Source organism: Cnephaeus nilssonii, assembly GCF_951640355.1.
Source record: "Cnephaeus nilssonii genome assembly, chromosome: 21".
Lineage (NCBI taxonomy): Eukaryota > Metazoa > Chordata > Mammalia > Chiroptera > Vespertilionidae > Cnephaeus > Cnephaeus nilssonii.
Genome location: NC_137092.1, coordinates 1156353 through 1172162, shown reverse-complemented (window position 1 = coordinate 1172162; position 15810 = coordinate 1156353). Strand labels below are relative to the sequence as shown.

Genomic DNA, 15810 nt, shown 5'->3' with positions numbered 1-15810 from the left:
GGGGATGCGACATGTCCTGGGGGCACACCTGGTTGGTGCGACCAGGTGGCCTCTCCTCGCCCACTGTCCTGTCTCCTCGCGGGGTGATGGGAAGGAGGGTCAGCACAGCCAGGCGGGCGGCCTCGCTCTCCAGGGCCAGCACGCTGTCCAGCACGGCCCCTCCCCCCGGCCCTCCCTTGTCCAATCGCCACAGTCCCCACCCAGACAACAAATTCATCCTCTCCCTCGACAGGACGAGCTTGTGTCCTCCTGTAGACTTCTCCGCTGACTCTCCTCAGCCGGGTGAGACGTCGGAGCGAAATGAATCCCGTCTGTAGGGGGGGGACAGTCATCTGAGAAGAGGGGGCGGAGACGCTGAGGTCTGAGGTTTCTTAGGGAGCCAGCTGCTCGGCTCCTGCCCCTCCAGGGGAGGCGGCTTGGGGGGGAGGGGAGACACTGGGCTCCTCTAGAGACTGAGCAGGGGACGGGGTGGCAGGGCTAGGGCTTCAGGGCAGCTGGGCACGGCCCAAAGGGCAGGGCGCACCGGATGCCAGCTCCACGCAGCCCGGGCTCCTGCCCGCCAGGCACCTGGTCACTGGTTGGCCGCCCTCCGTCCCCTCCCAGGTCCCACTGGCTCCTCGCCACCCTTCGCTGGGCCATCGCTCCGGTTCTGGGGCTGCCTGCTCCGAGGCCTCCGCTCACCTTGGGAACAGGGGAGCCCTCTCGGATGGAGACCCCAGAAGAGGAAGGAGAGCAGCCAGCTCTTCACCCGCACCCGGGATCAGGACCCCCGCTTCTCTGGAGACCACGGCCGCTCCTGGGCAGCTGGCCACTCTCATTAAAAAGAGCCAGCGCTGGGTCCTGGCCGGTGTGGCTCCGTGGACAGAGTGTCAGACTGTGCACTGAAGGGTCCCGGGTTCGATTCCCTTCGAGGGCACAGACTTGGTTGCAGGCTGCTGCCTGGCGGGGGCCCTGGTGGGGCACGTGCAGGAGACAACCAATAGCTGTGCCTCTCTCACATGGACGTTTCTCTCTCTTTCCCTCTCTCTTCCACTCTCTCTAAAAATCAGTGGGAAAATACCGTCGGGTGAGGATCAACAACAAAAGAGCCCCCCTCGCTGGGCGCAGTACAGAAGCGGGGGGGGGGGGGGGGGGAGGAGAAGCACGTGCGGCTGCCGGCGGAGGGGAGCCCGCCCCCCAGGCGGGGAGCAGGTGCGGGGCGCAGGGAGGAGATGTGGCCGAGGGCTGCGGGGTGGGAACCCCGCTCAGCACAGAGCCCCCCGGCGCGGCTCCGGGCGGCTCCGGTCTCCTAGGGGGCAGACTTTCACTTCCCGGTAACCGGGAGTTCTCTACTTGGCACAGCGCCCCTGAAAGAGAAGTGGGGTTCCCGCACCTCACGGCCAGCTGCTCGGGGGAAGCTCTCTCTGACCCTGGCCCGCTGCCGTGTCACTTACACGCGCCCAGGACGCACGGTCCCAGCTCCGTGTGGGGCCGGGAGCCGGTGAAATGGCAGCGCCCCTCACCCCTCCTCCTCCCCAGCGCCCGTCACCCCAGGGGCGGGGAGGTGCTCGGCTAGGACCACGCGGCGCGGCGCACGCCGACCCTTCCGTGAACTGGGGCGGCCCGCGGTCCCTGAGCGGCAGGACAGGCGGTGTCCGATCCCATTTCCCAGCCGGGTAAACCGAGGCCCTCGCTCGGCGGGACCGACCTGCCGGGGCGCAATGGCAGCGCCGTAAACAGAACCCAAACAGAACCCGTGTCTGCCCTGACTCCGCGCGGCCCCTCCACACCCGACTCTCCAGACTCTAAACGGGACCCACCTCCGCGGTGCAGAGTCCACAGCAGTTTCCTGTGTTACAACTGGGGGAGGGGGCGCTGGAGGGGACACTCACCCACTCGCCGCGCCTGCGCCAGCCTCCCGCGCGGCTCTCCCTGATGCCCAAAGCGCCCGCCCCGCATCGGAGACCCAGAGCGCGAGCGGGACGCGGGGCGGGGGGGAGGGGAGGGAGAGGGGGGACCCACCTGCGCGGCCCGCGGGCCACGATGCTGCGCACCTGCCAGAGCCACTCACTGCCCCGCGCTCAGGACGCCGGGTCTCCGGAGCCCGGACACCCCCCGCCCCGCCCTGCGAACGCGTCACCTGTGCCACGTCCGGAGCCCCTCCGAGTGCGCGCGGCCGCGCGAGGCGCCTGGTGCTCGGCCCGGCCCGGAGGCTGGCCCGGCCGCCTCGGCCAAGAGACGCTGGCCGGGCGGGGCGGGGCGGGAGCGGGAGTCCCCGGGCAGCGGCCTGGAGTGCGGGTCGAGTTCCCGCAGCGCCGCTCCTTAAAGGCGCCGCGGCCGCGCGCCCCGCTCCGCTCCCGGCGGCTCCGACCCGGCCCGAGTGGGCGGGGCCGACCTTCGCGCCTGGGACCCAGGCGGAGCAGGGCTCCGAGCCGCCCCGCCGAAGCGGGCTGTCCCCAGGCACCCGGGGAAGGGGACCCAGCGGGCGGCGCCGGGCTGTCCGAGGCCGCCTCCGCAGCGGCCAGTACCTGGGCTCGCCACGTCACCGTCGTCCCGCTCAGGTGGGGAGTTCACATTCGCCGTCCGCGCCCAGATTCTGCCCAGATGCAGCGCAGGGTTTCATCACAGAGCAGAGGGCAGCCCATGACTGATGTGACCTGGGGCTGTGGCCTGGGGCCCAGGTGGTGTGGACCCCGGACCGGGGGCAGGGGCAGGGGCAGGGGCGCGGGTGCCACCGCCGCGGTCTCTCCTCGCGGCAAACACCCCGGAGCGCACTCTCCCTCCCCACCCACCCCCCACTCCCCAGTCCCGAGAGGCGGCTGGGCATTCCGGTGCCAGCTCGGAATTCCAAGCTGCCAGGGCAGGGAGTTTGCCATTCAAGTCGCTCTCCTGACCTGCGAAATGCGCGCTCAAACACTCCAGCGTCCGGATCAACAGATGGGGCTGCTTTGAATAAAGCAAAACAGGGAAGAGGCGCTCAGGCTGTGCCGGGTCGCTGACACACTACAAACCCTTCTTTGCAGGAGGCAAGGTCTGGGGAGGTAATTAATGCGTAAGCGCCGCACTGGCAGGACAGCCATGTGTGGGAAACGTCTGCCCGTGCGGCTGATCCGTGTTACCTCGCACACACAGGCGTGCACACAGACACACCCACTTTCACTCACGCGCCTCACGGGGCCCAGGTCCTTCCTCTGTAAAACGGGGGTGCGGATGCCGTTACCCCTGCAGACCCCGTCGGGAAATGCACCTCAGGCTGACTTGGAAAAGACCTGCCCACCCTGCGAACAGCGGCCTGCACTCAAGCAGGGAGGCCTCCCAGCGCACAGCCCTCTTCTCCCGGGGATCCTCATGGCAACCATGTCCTTGGACCAAGACCTGTCCCGGCCCTGGCCGGTTTGGCTCAGCGGACAGAGCGTCGGCCTGCGGACTGAAGGGTCCAGGGTTCGATTCCGGTCAAGGGCACATGCCTGGGTTGCTGGCTGGATCCCCAGTGGGGGGTGTGCAGGAGGCAGCCAATCAATGATGCTCTCTCATCATTGATGTTTCTCTCTCCCTCTCCCTTCCTCTCTGAAATCAATAATAATTGTTTTAAAATTTAAAAAAAACACACACCTATCCCATCAGAGTTGCTTCACTGTGGTCCGGCCCCACCTGCCTCACGCACTCACGCAGCCGCTTCGTCGCTCTCCGTGGGTCCGGAGGCTGGGCGCAGGCGTCCTGCACCGGAGGGGTCAGCCCTGCAGGTCACGTGGCGAGTGTGACCTCGGGACTCTGCCTCCTCCAGACTCGCCGTGCTTCCCCGGGGCCGTGCTTCCCCCGGCCGGACAGCTGTCCTGCTTTTCCTGATTGCACCATCGTTATCTCTGCTGTGCACATCCTCTAGCACCCACCGCAGCGGCCAAGGCCAAGGACGCCCACGGAACCCCCGCTCTCCTCCTTCCCGCTGGGCCCTAGAAATGCATCAAGTCCTCCGATTACGGAGCACGTGAGCGAGTTCACTGAGGAACAGGACAGGCCTGCGGCAGAGGGGAGGGATTTGCTAATAGGAGCTGAATGTTGAAACTTGTAAATTCATCGAAACTCAATGACCTCAGGAGGTAGAAGGATACATCCACTGCCCTTTCTCCTCCACATTTTAAGGCAGCTTAATTTCTTTCAAAGTATCCATTTCATTATTCACATTTTTAAATCTTTAATTATTCTTAACTTCCTTCTTCCCAACACTCCCTTCCCGATTTAAGTGGGAGGCATCAACGTGAACTGCACTTTTTCTATTTTTTGTTCTTGAAACCAGTTCTAAGAAACAGGTCACAGAAAATGAAATTACTCATCCACACTTAAAAAGAGAAAAAAAGAATACAAAAATTCTTTTGAGGCAAGTTCTTCTGATAAGCGTGTGCTTCCACAAATTCCTGAACTTCTCAACAGAGCCAGTCGCTGGGGACACAGAGACCCAGGGGCGCTTCGTCCTAAAACGGCAGGACGATGAACGCGGACGCGCTCGCTCCGGGAGGCTGTCTCGGTTCTCATCTGAGTGGCGGTGGCATCGGAATGGCCTGGCGTGTTGGTGAGAAAGGGCGATTTAGTGAAAACTGTGTGACCCAAGCAGTCGTGTCAGTGTAGCAGGAGTTTCTGGTAAGGTTCTCTGAGTATTTAAAAGCTCTGTCGTTTGTTTTTCAATAAGAGACTATTTCAGTATATTAACAGTGGTTTATCTCTGGGCGGGTAAACGTCTATGGCAGGGGTCCTCAAACTTTTTAAACAGGGGCCAGTTCACTGTCCCTCAGACCGTTGGAGGGCCGGACTATAGTTTAAAAAAAACTATGAACAAATTCCTCTGCACACTGCACATATCTTATTTTGAAGTAAAAAAACAAAACGGCAAAAACACCCGCATGTGGCCCGCGGGCCGTAGTTTGAGGATGCCTGGTCTATGTCTTTTGGGTTCTTTTTGCTTATCTTATTTTATGTGATTTTCTTTCCTATCATATATTATAAATTATTTTAAAACTAGAGGCCCGGTGCACAAAATTCGTAAAGGGGGGGGGTGTCCCTCAGCCAAGCCTGCACCCTCTCCAATCTGGGACCCCTAAACGGGCAGTCGGACATCCCTCTCACAATCCAGGACTGCTGGCTCCGAACTGCTCGCCTGCCTGCCTTCATGACTGCCCCTATCTGCTTCTGCCTGCCAGCCTGATCACCCCCTAACCACTCCCCTGCCAGCCTGATTGATGCCTAACTGCTCCCCTGCCAGCTTGATTGCCCCTTACTGCCCTCCCCTGCAGGCCTGGTCCCCCACCCCCCCAACTGCCCTTCCCTGCAGGCCCGGCTGCCCTCAACTTCCCTCCTCTGCTGGCCTGGTCACCCCTAACTGCCCTCCCTTGCAGGTCTGATCCCTCCCAACTGCCCTCCCCTGCTGGCCATCTTGTGGCAGCTATCTTGTGTCCACATGGGGGCAGCCATCTTTGACCACATGGGGGCAGCCATCTTGTGTGTTGGGGTAACGGTCAATTTGCATTTTACTCTTTTATTGGATAGGATTACAATTAATCTAAATCATTATAAAGTAATGTAAATTATAAAAATATAAATTATTTTTACACTAGAGGCCCGGTGAACGAAATTCGTGCACTTAGGGTGGGGTCCCTCAGCCCGGCCTGTGCCCTCTCCCAGTCCAGGAGCCCGCGGGGAGCGGGCCTAAGCCATCAGTCGGACATCCTTAGCACTGCCACAGAGGCAGGAGAGGCTCCCACCACCACTGCTGCACTCGCCAGCCGTGAGCCCGGCTTCTGGCTGAGTGGTGCTCTCCCTGTGGGAGCGCACTGACCACCAGGGGGCAGCTCCTGCATTGCGTGTCTGCCCCCTGTGGTCAGTGCACGTCACAGCAACCAGTTGTTCTGCCATTAGGTCAATTTGCATATTAGCCTTTTATTATATAGGATTTGACCTTAGCCAAAAGGCTGAGAAGCAATAAATTTTTAGTTTTAATTAAAGGAATACACATAAGTGAAAAATTCAAATGGGCATATGAACTATCCTAAAAATAGCTAAAAAGAAAAAAATAGATGGCTTTTTTTTTTTCACATACAAACATCTTATCTCCCATCTGTGTCCCAATCGACTTGGTCTCCCGACGCCACTGGACTATGGTTCATGCAGTCGAGTTACTATCGTCACCCGCTCCGCTGCGCCAGGCCCCTCGCTCTCTGCGGTCCCTGCCTCCCACGCTCTGTGGGAAGTGAGCCGCATCAAGAACGACACCTTTCTGTATAGAAGGCGCGCGTGCTGCCTTCGGACCTGCCACGTAAGGCCCGGGTTCTTTGCACGTTAGTAAACATAAAACATTTTGGGCCCTGGCCGGCTTGGCTCAGTACGTGGAGCATCAACCTGCAGACTGAAGGGTCCCGGGTTGATTCCAGTCAAGGGCATGTACCTCAGTTGCAGGCTCCGGGCCCCGGTCGGGGCATTTGGGCGGCTAGCAATTGATCATCCGTGTTTCTCTCTCTGTGTCTCTCCCCCTCCCTTCCACTCTCTCTAAAAATCAGTGGGGAAAATATCCTTGAGTGAGGATTAAAAAATAAAAATAAAACATGTGTGCCCTCCAATAGGTAGCAAATTTTGAAAAACTGCCGTCTCTTTTCAAACTAATTGTTATATTTTGCAATGTGCAATAGACAGAAATAAGCGATGCATCAGGTATAAACGGCAGGCCATCCTGAGCGCCGGATGCAACCCGCCATGTCCCGCTCTGTCCTGCCCGGGGGCAGCACCGGCCCTTTTCCAGCGTCCCCGGTGGGCACTCCACCCGCCCGCCAGCCACTTAGTCCCAAGGATCAGATGGACTGCTGAGGCATCACGGTGCCTGGGTCCAATGACCGTGTCTTATTAATAAGGTCTCACTCCCCACCTTCTCCCCTCACACAGGCCGTGTCCCACCTCACGTCGTCACGAGAAGAAGGGCGAGTCCAGACGGTGAGGTATTTTGAGAGAGATGGCGTTCCCATCACCTTTATTACAGCCTATCGTGTCACTGGTACAGCTGTCGTGTTTTAGTGTTGTCGTTGACCTCTCACTGTGCCTGATTTATAAGTTAAACTTTATCACAGGCTTGTACATACAGGGAAACACATCGTATTTATAGGGTTCGGTACTGTCTGTGGTTTCAGGTATCTGCTGGGGGTTTTTAACGTCCCCCCCCCTCCCCGGATGAAGGGGGGCTGCTATAGAACCAAGGTCCAAAACCACGTCTCCTGAGTCATTTAGGGTTCGGTAGGTCTGCCCTGTGTAAGGGCCAGGACCACGATAACAGCAGGCTTTACCTTGGGAATCAATATAAAAACACAGGCGCTAACCGACATCCTGTGATTGCGCCATCGCCCTGCGCCCAGAACTCACCCTTCCACTACTTTCCATAGGATGACTGTCTCCCAGCGTTCCACGGTTTCCCCAACTTCGCCCCAGACAGCAGAGCCCCTAGGAGCTGACTGGCTCCCGCCTCCGCGCCCCCCTCTCCGCCCTCCTGGGGTGAGCGAGCGTCTCTGCTGCTCCCACTCCTCGAGGTGCCACCGTCTGACCAGTCCTTTCACGGAAACACCCGTCTCCAGGCCACGGCTGGAGGCACCGGCCCGCCCGCCCACCCTGCGCTCCAGTTTCTCAGCGACGCTGCGTCCGCCTCCGAGCCCGGTGATCGCTCGCACCTGACCCCTCGGGGGAGTCTCCGCCTTAACTCTGACCTCCGCCTTTTGCACCTGGCCTGTGTTCCACCCACTCAGCTGGCAGCCTCGCCCACTGGGGCCGGGACCCAGCTCGGCTGGAGCTGCGCTCCGTTCCTCCCCCGATGGAGGCGCAGAGACGCCAACGCCACTCACACCAACTCTCTCTCCTGAGCTCCAGACCGTAACCCGACCGCCCCAGTGTGTCCCCAGGTTCCTGAGATGCAGTCAGACTTAGCCCACTGCCTCACGCACCCTGTCTCCGCTTTCTCCGTTATGGGGTCACCCAGCCCCCCCGACCCGGAAGCCTCCATCTCCTGCACGCCTCCCGCCCGCCTCGCCCTCTGCGTCCGGTGGGGACGGGATTCTGTCGCTCCTGCTCCCTCGTGGACCTCCTCTCCCGCCCCGTCCACTCCCCAGGTTCAGGCCCAGGGACCTCCTTCAGCCTCCGACGTCTCTCCAGCAACTCCGAGTCTGACACGCAACCTGCCGGGACCATAAACACCCCCCACCACTTCTCCCGTCTCGGCACCACCGTCCACACGCCGCCACCCGGTCAGCGCTCGGTGATTCGAGGAGGGACTTCGAGGCCTGGGGATCAGTTTCTCCCTGGTCACGCACTGACCGCCTCTCCAACCTCACGTGGCTGAGGCCTCCCGTCACAGCGGTGTACCCGGCACGCATGCCTTCCAGCTCAGACCACCTTTCCCGCCGCTCCCACTCGCCCTCTCACACTCCGCTCCCTCCGGCTACGCCACCATCGCTCCCCTCCTCCTCCCCCCCCCACCCCACCTCCCGCTTGGGTTCCAGCTGCTCCTGCGCACGTTCCCCCTCAAAGCGCCCCTAGTTGTAAGGTCCGTGTTCTCCCGAGTGGCAGGTGTCTCTCCTCTGGAACCGAGGTTGCCACTTGCTTTGTGCAAGTCTTTTCTTCCTCCTACTAAACAACTCGCACCAGGCCCTGGCCGGTGTGGCTCAGTGGATAGAGCGTCGGCCGAGGCCTGAAGGGTCCCAGGTTCAATTCCGGTCAGGGCACAGGCCCGGGTTGCGGGCTCCATCCCCAGTGGGGGCGTGCAGGAGGCAGCTGATCCATGATTCTCTCTCATCATGGATGTTTCCATCTCTCTCTCCCTCACCCTTCCTCTCTGAATTCAATGAAAATATCTTCTAAAAATAAATAAGAAAATAAGTAACCACCATTATCTGATCTGACGGAGAGGAGAGTCCCTGAGGCTTAGCGAAATCAACCGCCCCAAACGACACCCCAGCCCGTGCACAGCCCCAGGGCGCCTTCCCAGCGACAGGGAGCATCACCCACTTCGCCAACAGGAGACAGAACCGGGGAGCGTGGGGGAGCGTGGGGGAGTGTGGCCAGTCCCCGGGAACCGAAACATCCCGAACTCGATACGCATTTGTGGGAACAGAAACAGCAGACGAGGCCACTGAAGCAGGCAGGGGCATGAAAACACAGGTGCCAAGCCAAACGGTGGTGCCCGTGAGGACAATGAAGGGTTTAGCAAGAGAACGAGATCAAAGGGCGGAACGCTGAGATCAAGAGCCGCGAGTGAGGCAACCTGCCCCTTACGCAGCGGCCTGAGCCTCCTCGGGGCGTCAAACAGGGACGATGAGGCCGCGAGGCTGCAGGAAAGGGGCAGGCGCCCCACAAACACACTGGGCCCCGGCTGAGTCCTCCTGACGGGAGGGCGTGTTAGCCACACGCACTGGGCTCTCACCGAGGCTGCCGAGTCGGACGCAGTAGATTGATCTGCATGAAAACAGCCAATCCCAGCCCCTAGCCGGTGTGGCCCAGCGGATAGAGCGTCGGCCTGCAGACCGAAGGGTCCCGGGTTCGATTCTGGTCAAGGGCACGTACCTCGGTTGCAGGCTCCTCCTCGGCCCGGGGCCTTCATTGGGGCACGTGCAGGAGGCAGCCAATCGATGTGTTTCTCTCACATCAATGTTTCTCAGTCTCTCCCTCTCCCTTCCACTCTCCCTAAGAATCAATGGGAAAACGTCCGGGTGAGGATTAACGATGAGGAAAACAGCCAGTCCCCGGAGCACAGAAGCAGGTCCCGGGAACGCGGATCAAACGTTTCTGTGGCCCCACTGTGCGCCTAACACCGCAGTACATGCTCATACATGGAAGTAGCTGAGACACGCTCTCCGTTCCTTATTGAGACGTGGCCTCCTCTCTCTGCAGCCTCACCCCGCGCGGGCTGACGCTTGCCCTGCCCTGTGGACGTGACCGTGGTTTCCCCGCGCCCCTTGCCCCCCCACCCCCTGCCCCCCCACCCCGTGCCCTTGGACCACTTCCTTTGCGGGGGAACCCATGACTCCTTGTCTGATCCAAACCCACCCTCAGGACCCCACCCCGGTTCCAGCACGCCCCCTGACAGCCGGTTCTAGAACTCTCCTGGGAGGACAGAGCCTGGGGGCGTTATGAGCAGCCGGTGTGCTTGAGAGCAGGGTCAGCAAGAAGCGGGCGTGAGAGGCGGTTGTACAAGAGCAGTTCCCCTGCGGGCGTGAGGGAGGTGGTGGGGGAGAGAACAGAGAGGAGAGGGGAGGGACAGGAGGCAGAGTGCCTGGATCGCACACCTCCATACTGTTAATTTTTAAAAAAATATTTGTATTGATTTCAGAGAGGAAGAGGGAGGGAGGGAGGGAGGGAGAGAGAGAGAGAGAGAGAGAGAGAGAAACATCAATGATGAGAGAGAATCACAGATCGGCTGCCTCCTGCACGCCCCCTACTGGGGGTAGAGCCTGCAACCTGGGCAGGTGCCCTGACCAGGAATGAACCGTGACCTCCTGGTTCATAGGTCAACGCTCAACCACTGAGCCACGCCGGCCGGGCCCTCCATCCTGTTTAAATGGTACAACTCCCCTCGTGTCGTTCAGCAAGCCTCCTGCTCCCCTGACCCTCCCACAGTGCACACCGAGGGGAGTGTGAGGCTGTACCGACGAGAGGAGGCCAGGGATCTGGAGTCGGGAAGATCAACCGGAATGGGGGGGGGGGGGGGTCAGGCAGCAGAGTGGAGACAGCACCACCAGAACCAGGACGCAGCCAGAACCCGAGCCCACGGCGCAGCGCCCCGGCAATGCCCAGCCCCGCAGCGGGCGGCGGGCGGGACCCTGAGGAGGCGGCCGCCGCTGCAGTTGTGTAATGGGGCTTGAGAAACAGTCTCTCTGGATAAACTCAAGCTCGTGATCCCCACCCACACCTGCGCCCGGTGCCTCAGGCCCTCCATGTGGCACCAGCTCCCAGCTCGATCGACCTCGGCTGGTCTTGCCCGAGGCCACGCGCCAGCTCGGCCACCCCCCCCCCCAGCTCCCGCAGGCCCCCCCGGGAAGCGCCTCAGGCCCTGCGGGCAGGTGGCTGCTGCAGGCTCTCCGTGAGAGGAGGGGCCTGGCTGGGTTCCAGGAAAACCTCAGGTACAAAATCAGCGCCGGCCGGGCGTCCAGGCCACAGCCTCTGTCTAACGCCTCTCCCTGTGTGAGCACTGCAGCGGCTTCCCACGGCCCGGGACGAAGTCCCAGCTCCTCAGCGAGGGAACGGGCTGCACCCGCAGCCTCCTCTCCGGCGGCTGGCCCTCGCTCCGTTTTCAGCATCACTCACTCCTTTACGTTCCTGGTTCTCTGCCTCCCAGGCGTTCACACGGGCCGGCGGGGAGGGCTGCCTGCGGGGGGGGGGGGGGGAGGGGGGGGACGGGCAGACCTCCAGCCCCTGGAGCTGCAAGCCGTCAGGGAAGGGTCTGCTGGCATTGGTAGGAACAAGCCGGGCGGCAGGAACTCAGCGCTCAGACACCCGGGCCCCCTTCGGCGGCATAGTGTAGGGGACCCAGTGTCCGCCGGACGGGGTCATCCTACGCACGGCCCATGTCCCTCAACCCACCCCTGCAGGGCTGGGGGCCACGCCTCCTCCTACACTGAGGGTCCCCCCTGTGCCTGGCCGCAGGGTCAGGTGGCCAGCGGTCAGCATCTGGGAGGGGGCGTTGCTCTGGGCCCCAGAAGCCTTCGGTGGCCTGAGAGCGGCCGCGAGTGGAAAACACCCTGGCTGGCGGGGGAGAGGCCCAGCGCCGCGCTGAGCCGGCGGGTGGAGGTCTCATGGATCTCCTTTATTGTTAATGGGGAGCCTGGAGCTTCACGGGCTCAGGATAGAGACACGGGGGAGGCGGCGGCCGAAGGCTCGGGAGGAGAGGCCACGCTGGAGGGAGGAACGGGCCACAGGCCGTGAGGGGTCACAGCACATCTCTAAGGGGAGCGCCGCCTCCTCCCGTCCCCGGGGCATGTGAATCCAGCGTTTCCAAGAGCTGACTTCCCCCCTGGCGTTTCCCTCCCCACACGGTGACGGCCGGCACGGGCCACGGGCTCTGAGACGGAGACGGGGCTGCTACGGGCAGCCGGAGACTCTGGCGGAAACGCCCGTCCACCGGGAAGTGGACAAATGGAGGAAGGACGCCCGGCCGGCGGGGCTCAGGGCTGAGCGGCGACTTGTGAACCAGGAGGTCAGGGTTCGATCCCTGGTCAGGGCACAGGCCCAGGTTGCGGGCTCCATCCCCAGTGAGGGGCGTGCAGGAGGCAGCCGGTCCATGATTCCCTCTCATCATGGATGTTTCTCTCTCTCCCTCTCCCTTCCTCTCTGAAATCAATACAAACATATTTTAAAAATAGAAACAAACGAATGGAGGAGGACCACCGACGAACAGAGGGCACCCCGTGCTGGCGAAAGACGAGCAGGATGTTACCCAAGGGACGGAGACGCGAAGAAGCGCCCGCTGCCGTTGGGCGTCCACCTGCTATTCCCACGCGGCCCCCGGAGGCGCGACACTGACCTTGAGGGGGCCCGTCCGCGCGCTCCATGGCTCAGCCCTGGCTCTCGCTGTGCTCTCCGCCCGAGGTGCCTTCGTCCCCGAGTGACATCCCCGGGGCCCCGAGCCACGCGAGGGCCACCGCAGCCACAGCGAGTCCGGTCACGGCGCCAGCGAGGGGGTCAGCGTGGCAGAGCCTCGGGCTCCTCACCTACAGGGCGGGGCAAGGAGAGCACCGAGGTCACCGGGGGGGTCAGGAGAGGTGCCTCCGGGGGGCGGGCGGCGGGTGCTGCCGGGCATGGGAGGGCCGCGGGGTTTGCGTCCAAGTCGAGGGTAGCGTCTAGTCAGAGAAGAGTGAAAACACAACGTGCGTGTTTCTTTCTTTTTTAAATTATATTTTTATTGACCTCCTGGTTCTCAAGTCAATGCGCATCCCCTGAGCACGCCGGCCAGGCCCCGACTGTGTGTGTCTGTGGACACAAAGCCGTGGCGGCAGGAAAGGGCGTGCGGCTCGGAGTAAGAAGGGGCGGAGGCGCGACGGGGAGAAACGCGGCTGGACCGTTGCGGCGGGGCTGTGGGCAGGGCGGGCCGGTGAGCACAAAGTCACTCCCGGTTCCCAGAGGAGCCCTGCGGGGCGGGAGTGGGATTGTCCCCGCCACGTTCTAGGTCTAAAGGGAAAGGCAGCCACCGCCGTGCAGGAGCGGCGGCGGCTGGGCCGGCGTCAGGAGCGAGGTGACAGGGGATGGCACGCGCCACGATCCACTGGGAACGTGTCTTAAAATGAGACTTGAACGTCTTGTCGAATGTGAAGCTGATGAGGCAGGTGTGGCTCACAGGCCTGAGGGCTCTGGGAACAGTCTGGAAGGGTGGGTCTGAGACACATGGGCGCGGAGGGAGAGAATTCGTGTCTGACAACGTCACTGTCATCGGTCGTAAGCACGGCTTGAGTCAGGAGCCGCGGAGCCCTGGCCAGGCGGCTGGGTTGGTTGGAGCATCGTCCCGGGCACCAAAAGGCTGCAGGTTCGAGTCCCAGACAGGGCACATACCTAGGTTGTGGGCTCGATCCCTGTGTATAGGAGGCAACCGATGGATGATGTGTCTCTCTCACATCAATGCTTTTCCCTCTCTCTCTCTTTCCCTCTCTCTCTCTTTCCCTCTCTCTAGAGTCGGTGCAACATATCCTCGGGTGAGGATCAAAAAGAGCAGTATGTATGTACACCGAGACACACATACATTTGTCTGTCTGTATCTCTAATCTGGCGCCCTTGTACTTGGAGAAAAAGCTAGAAAACAGAAAAGCTATTCTTGACTGGCATGTGAAAAGCCGCTTTTTCACAATCCTTTTCCTCCCGCTTGGTTTGAGCTTCCTAAGAGAGAAGTGAGCACAGCGCGGCTCACACCCCGCCTTGCTTCCTGTGCACGTGTGGCCCGGCCACCGCGGACACATCTGTGAACACTGCCGATGGCGCCGGAGGACGGAACAGAAACCTGGCTGAGAACCGCCTCCCATTCCCGGCTTGTGACCCCGAGCAAATGCCACGACCTCCCCAACCCCTGATGTCCTCGTTTACAAGACGCGGCCACTGACGCCGCCTCGCGGGCTGCCGTCAGAACCGGGCCACGCACGGCTGTCCCGAGGGCGTGCGCAGAGCGAGCTCCCAGTGAACCCCACGGAGCGTCGAGCAACCGCCTGGCCTGCGGGGCAGCGTCCCAGAGTGGGAAGGGGCCGGTCTGGGGAAAGGCCACGACGTAAACGCCCACCAGCACATCTGACCAGGAGAGAAGTCTTGGCAGCCACGAGGGTGACCCTCTGTCCCCGCCGACCCGACCCTGCAGACCCCCAGCGGACAGCATGCAGCCAGCGGACCCAGGGCCACATCCCGTCTCGGGCCCCGGCCGCGACTCCCTCCCAGGCCGCCCCTACCGTGTCCTGGGCCAGCTCAGCGCCGATCACGGAGGCCTCCCTGGCGCTCAGAGGTCTTCACCCGCCCCTGGCTGCCCTCGTGACGATGGAAGGCGGCCGGGCTCCGGCGGGAAGGGGCCAGCGGCCAGGGTCCCCAGCGGCCCGGGCTCCGGGGCAGCCCATGCAGGCGGGTGGGTGCTTCCCCCAGGGGCCCTGCAGGAGCATGCGGCTCCCACAGGCAGCCTCATTGTTAAGTCACTGCCGGGTGGCAGCTGTGGCCGCCTCACCCTGCACCCAGGGCTGGGCCAGTGCGCGCCCGAGGTGCCGGTGGGACTGGGCGGAAACGGGTCACCCCTATCACTTCAGTCCCCACGGACCTCCGGGTCGCCATCACCCTCCTGGTCCTTAGCTCTGCAGGTCCTTGTAAACGCCCCCCCCCCCATCTGACCCACTCCCAGCCCTCACCACCCTTCAAACCCTCTCACCGCACCCTCCGGACCTCTCTGTCCGTGACCTCCAGTCCACCTCCCTCCGCCCTGCAGGCTCATCTTTCTTGTCAGGAACATGGAACATTCTGACTCTCGCCTTAATCCAAATAACCCAGGACTGCTCACAGGCCTGCTGCTCCACCCTGTTGGTTCTCTGCATCTACTGGCACCCTCCTGATGCCTGGTCACCCCCGTCCTCCAGCTGCAAGCCGCCTGGTCACGCGGGTTCCCCTGCACACAGGCAGTGGCGATGGCAAGGGGACGGGGCAACAAGGAACGAAGGCCTAGAGCCTAGCGATGTGTGACATGCCTGGCCTGGTGCTGCCTGGGGGGGTTTACCAAGCCACCTCACACACGTGCTCTCCACAGCAATCCACACTCTTATTTGCCTACCCACCCATCACCTCCCTCCCACCCTCCTCCGACTTCCTCCTCTCCAAGAGGACGCCCCTTCTGTGCAGCACCCACCCTCCAGCACAGGGCCAGGGACGACAGGTGAGTTGTTGGTCATGTCATCCTCCACCCTAACCCCAGCCAGCTCGAGGTCACATTCCTTTACGAACAGGGGTCACCAATAATGCCAGAAGGACAGAAAGACAGTCTGCTGTGAGGGCTTCTGGAAAAGGCCTCCCTCGCCCTTCAGAAAAGAACCAGTGACAAGATGGCCTCCCTTTTGGCTCTGGAGACCGCCTTGTCTGGATGCAGGTTCTGAGACCGCTCCCATCTTCCCGGAAGGAAGAGGGGCGAGTGTTTCCGTTGAAGCCACGGCTGGGAACGGCAGAGCGGGCCGACGGAAGAAAACTGCATCCCGAGTTCTACTGCTAAGTTGGTTTTCATACTGTGTCCGGGGCCCTACCTCTGCGCTTCCGGCGATGGGTTTGGAAGCCCAGGGGATTCAGATTTCGTCAAATCTCAGGGGCACCAGC

General features: G+C 61.8%; 1 protein-coding gene across 7 annotated transcripts in view; it reads right to left on the bottom strand.

Moving 5' to 3' along the window:
- The window catches only part of LOC307093355 (TLC domain-containing protein 4-like), a 38113-nt gene that overhangs the window by 20766 nt on the left and 1537 nt on the right, over nucleotides 1-15810 (bottom strand). The window contains exon 2 of one of the 7 annotated variants that reach the window (XM_079761378.1): nucleotides 12518-12704. In XM_079761378.1, coding sequence (XP_079617504.1) covers nucleotides 12518-12545 — 28 coding nt within the window. In that variant the 5' untranslated portion in view covers nucleotides 12546-12704. Of the gene's footprint in view, nucleotides 1-1799; nucleotides 1909-2001; nucleotides 2239-2507; nucleotides 2744-2873; nucleotides 2889-12517; nucleotides 12705-15810 lie in introns of those variants that run through there. The other 6 variants (XM_079761385.1, XM_079761382.1, XM_079761380.1 and 3 more) reach the window with 6 other exon arrangements.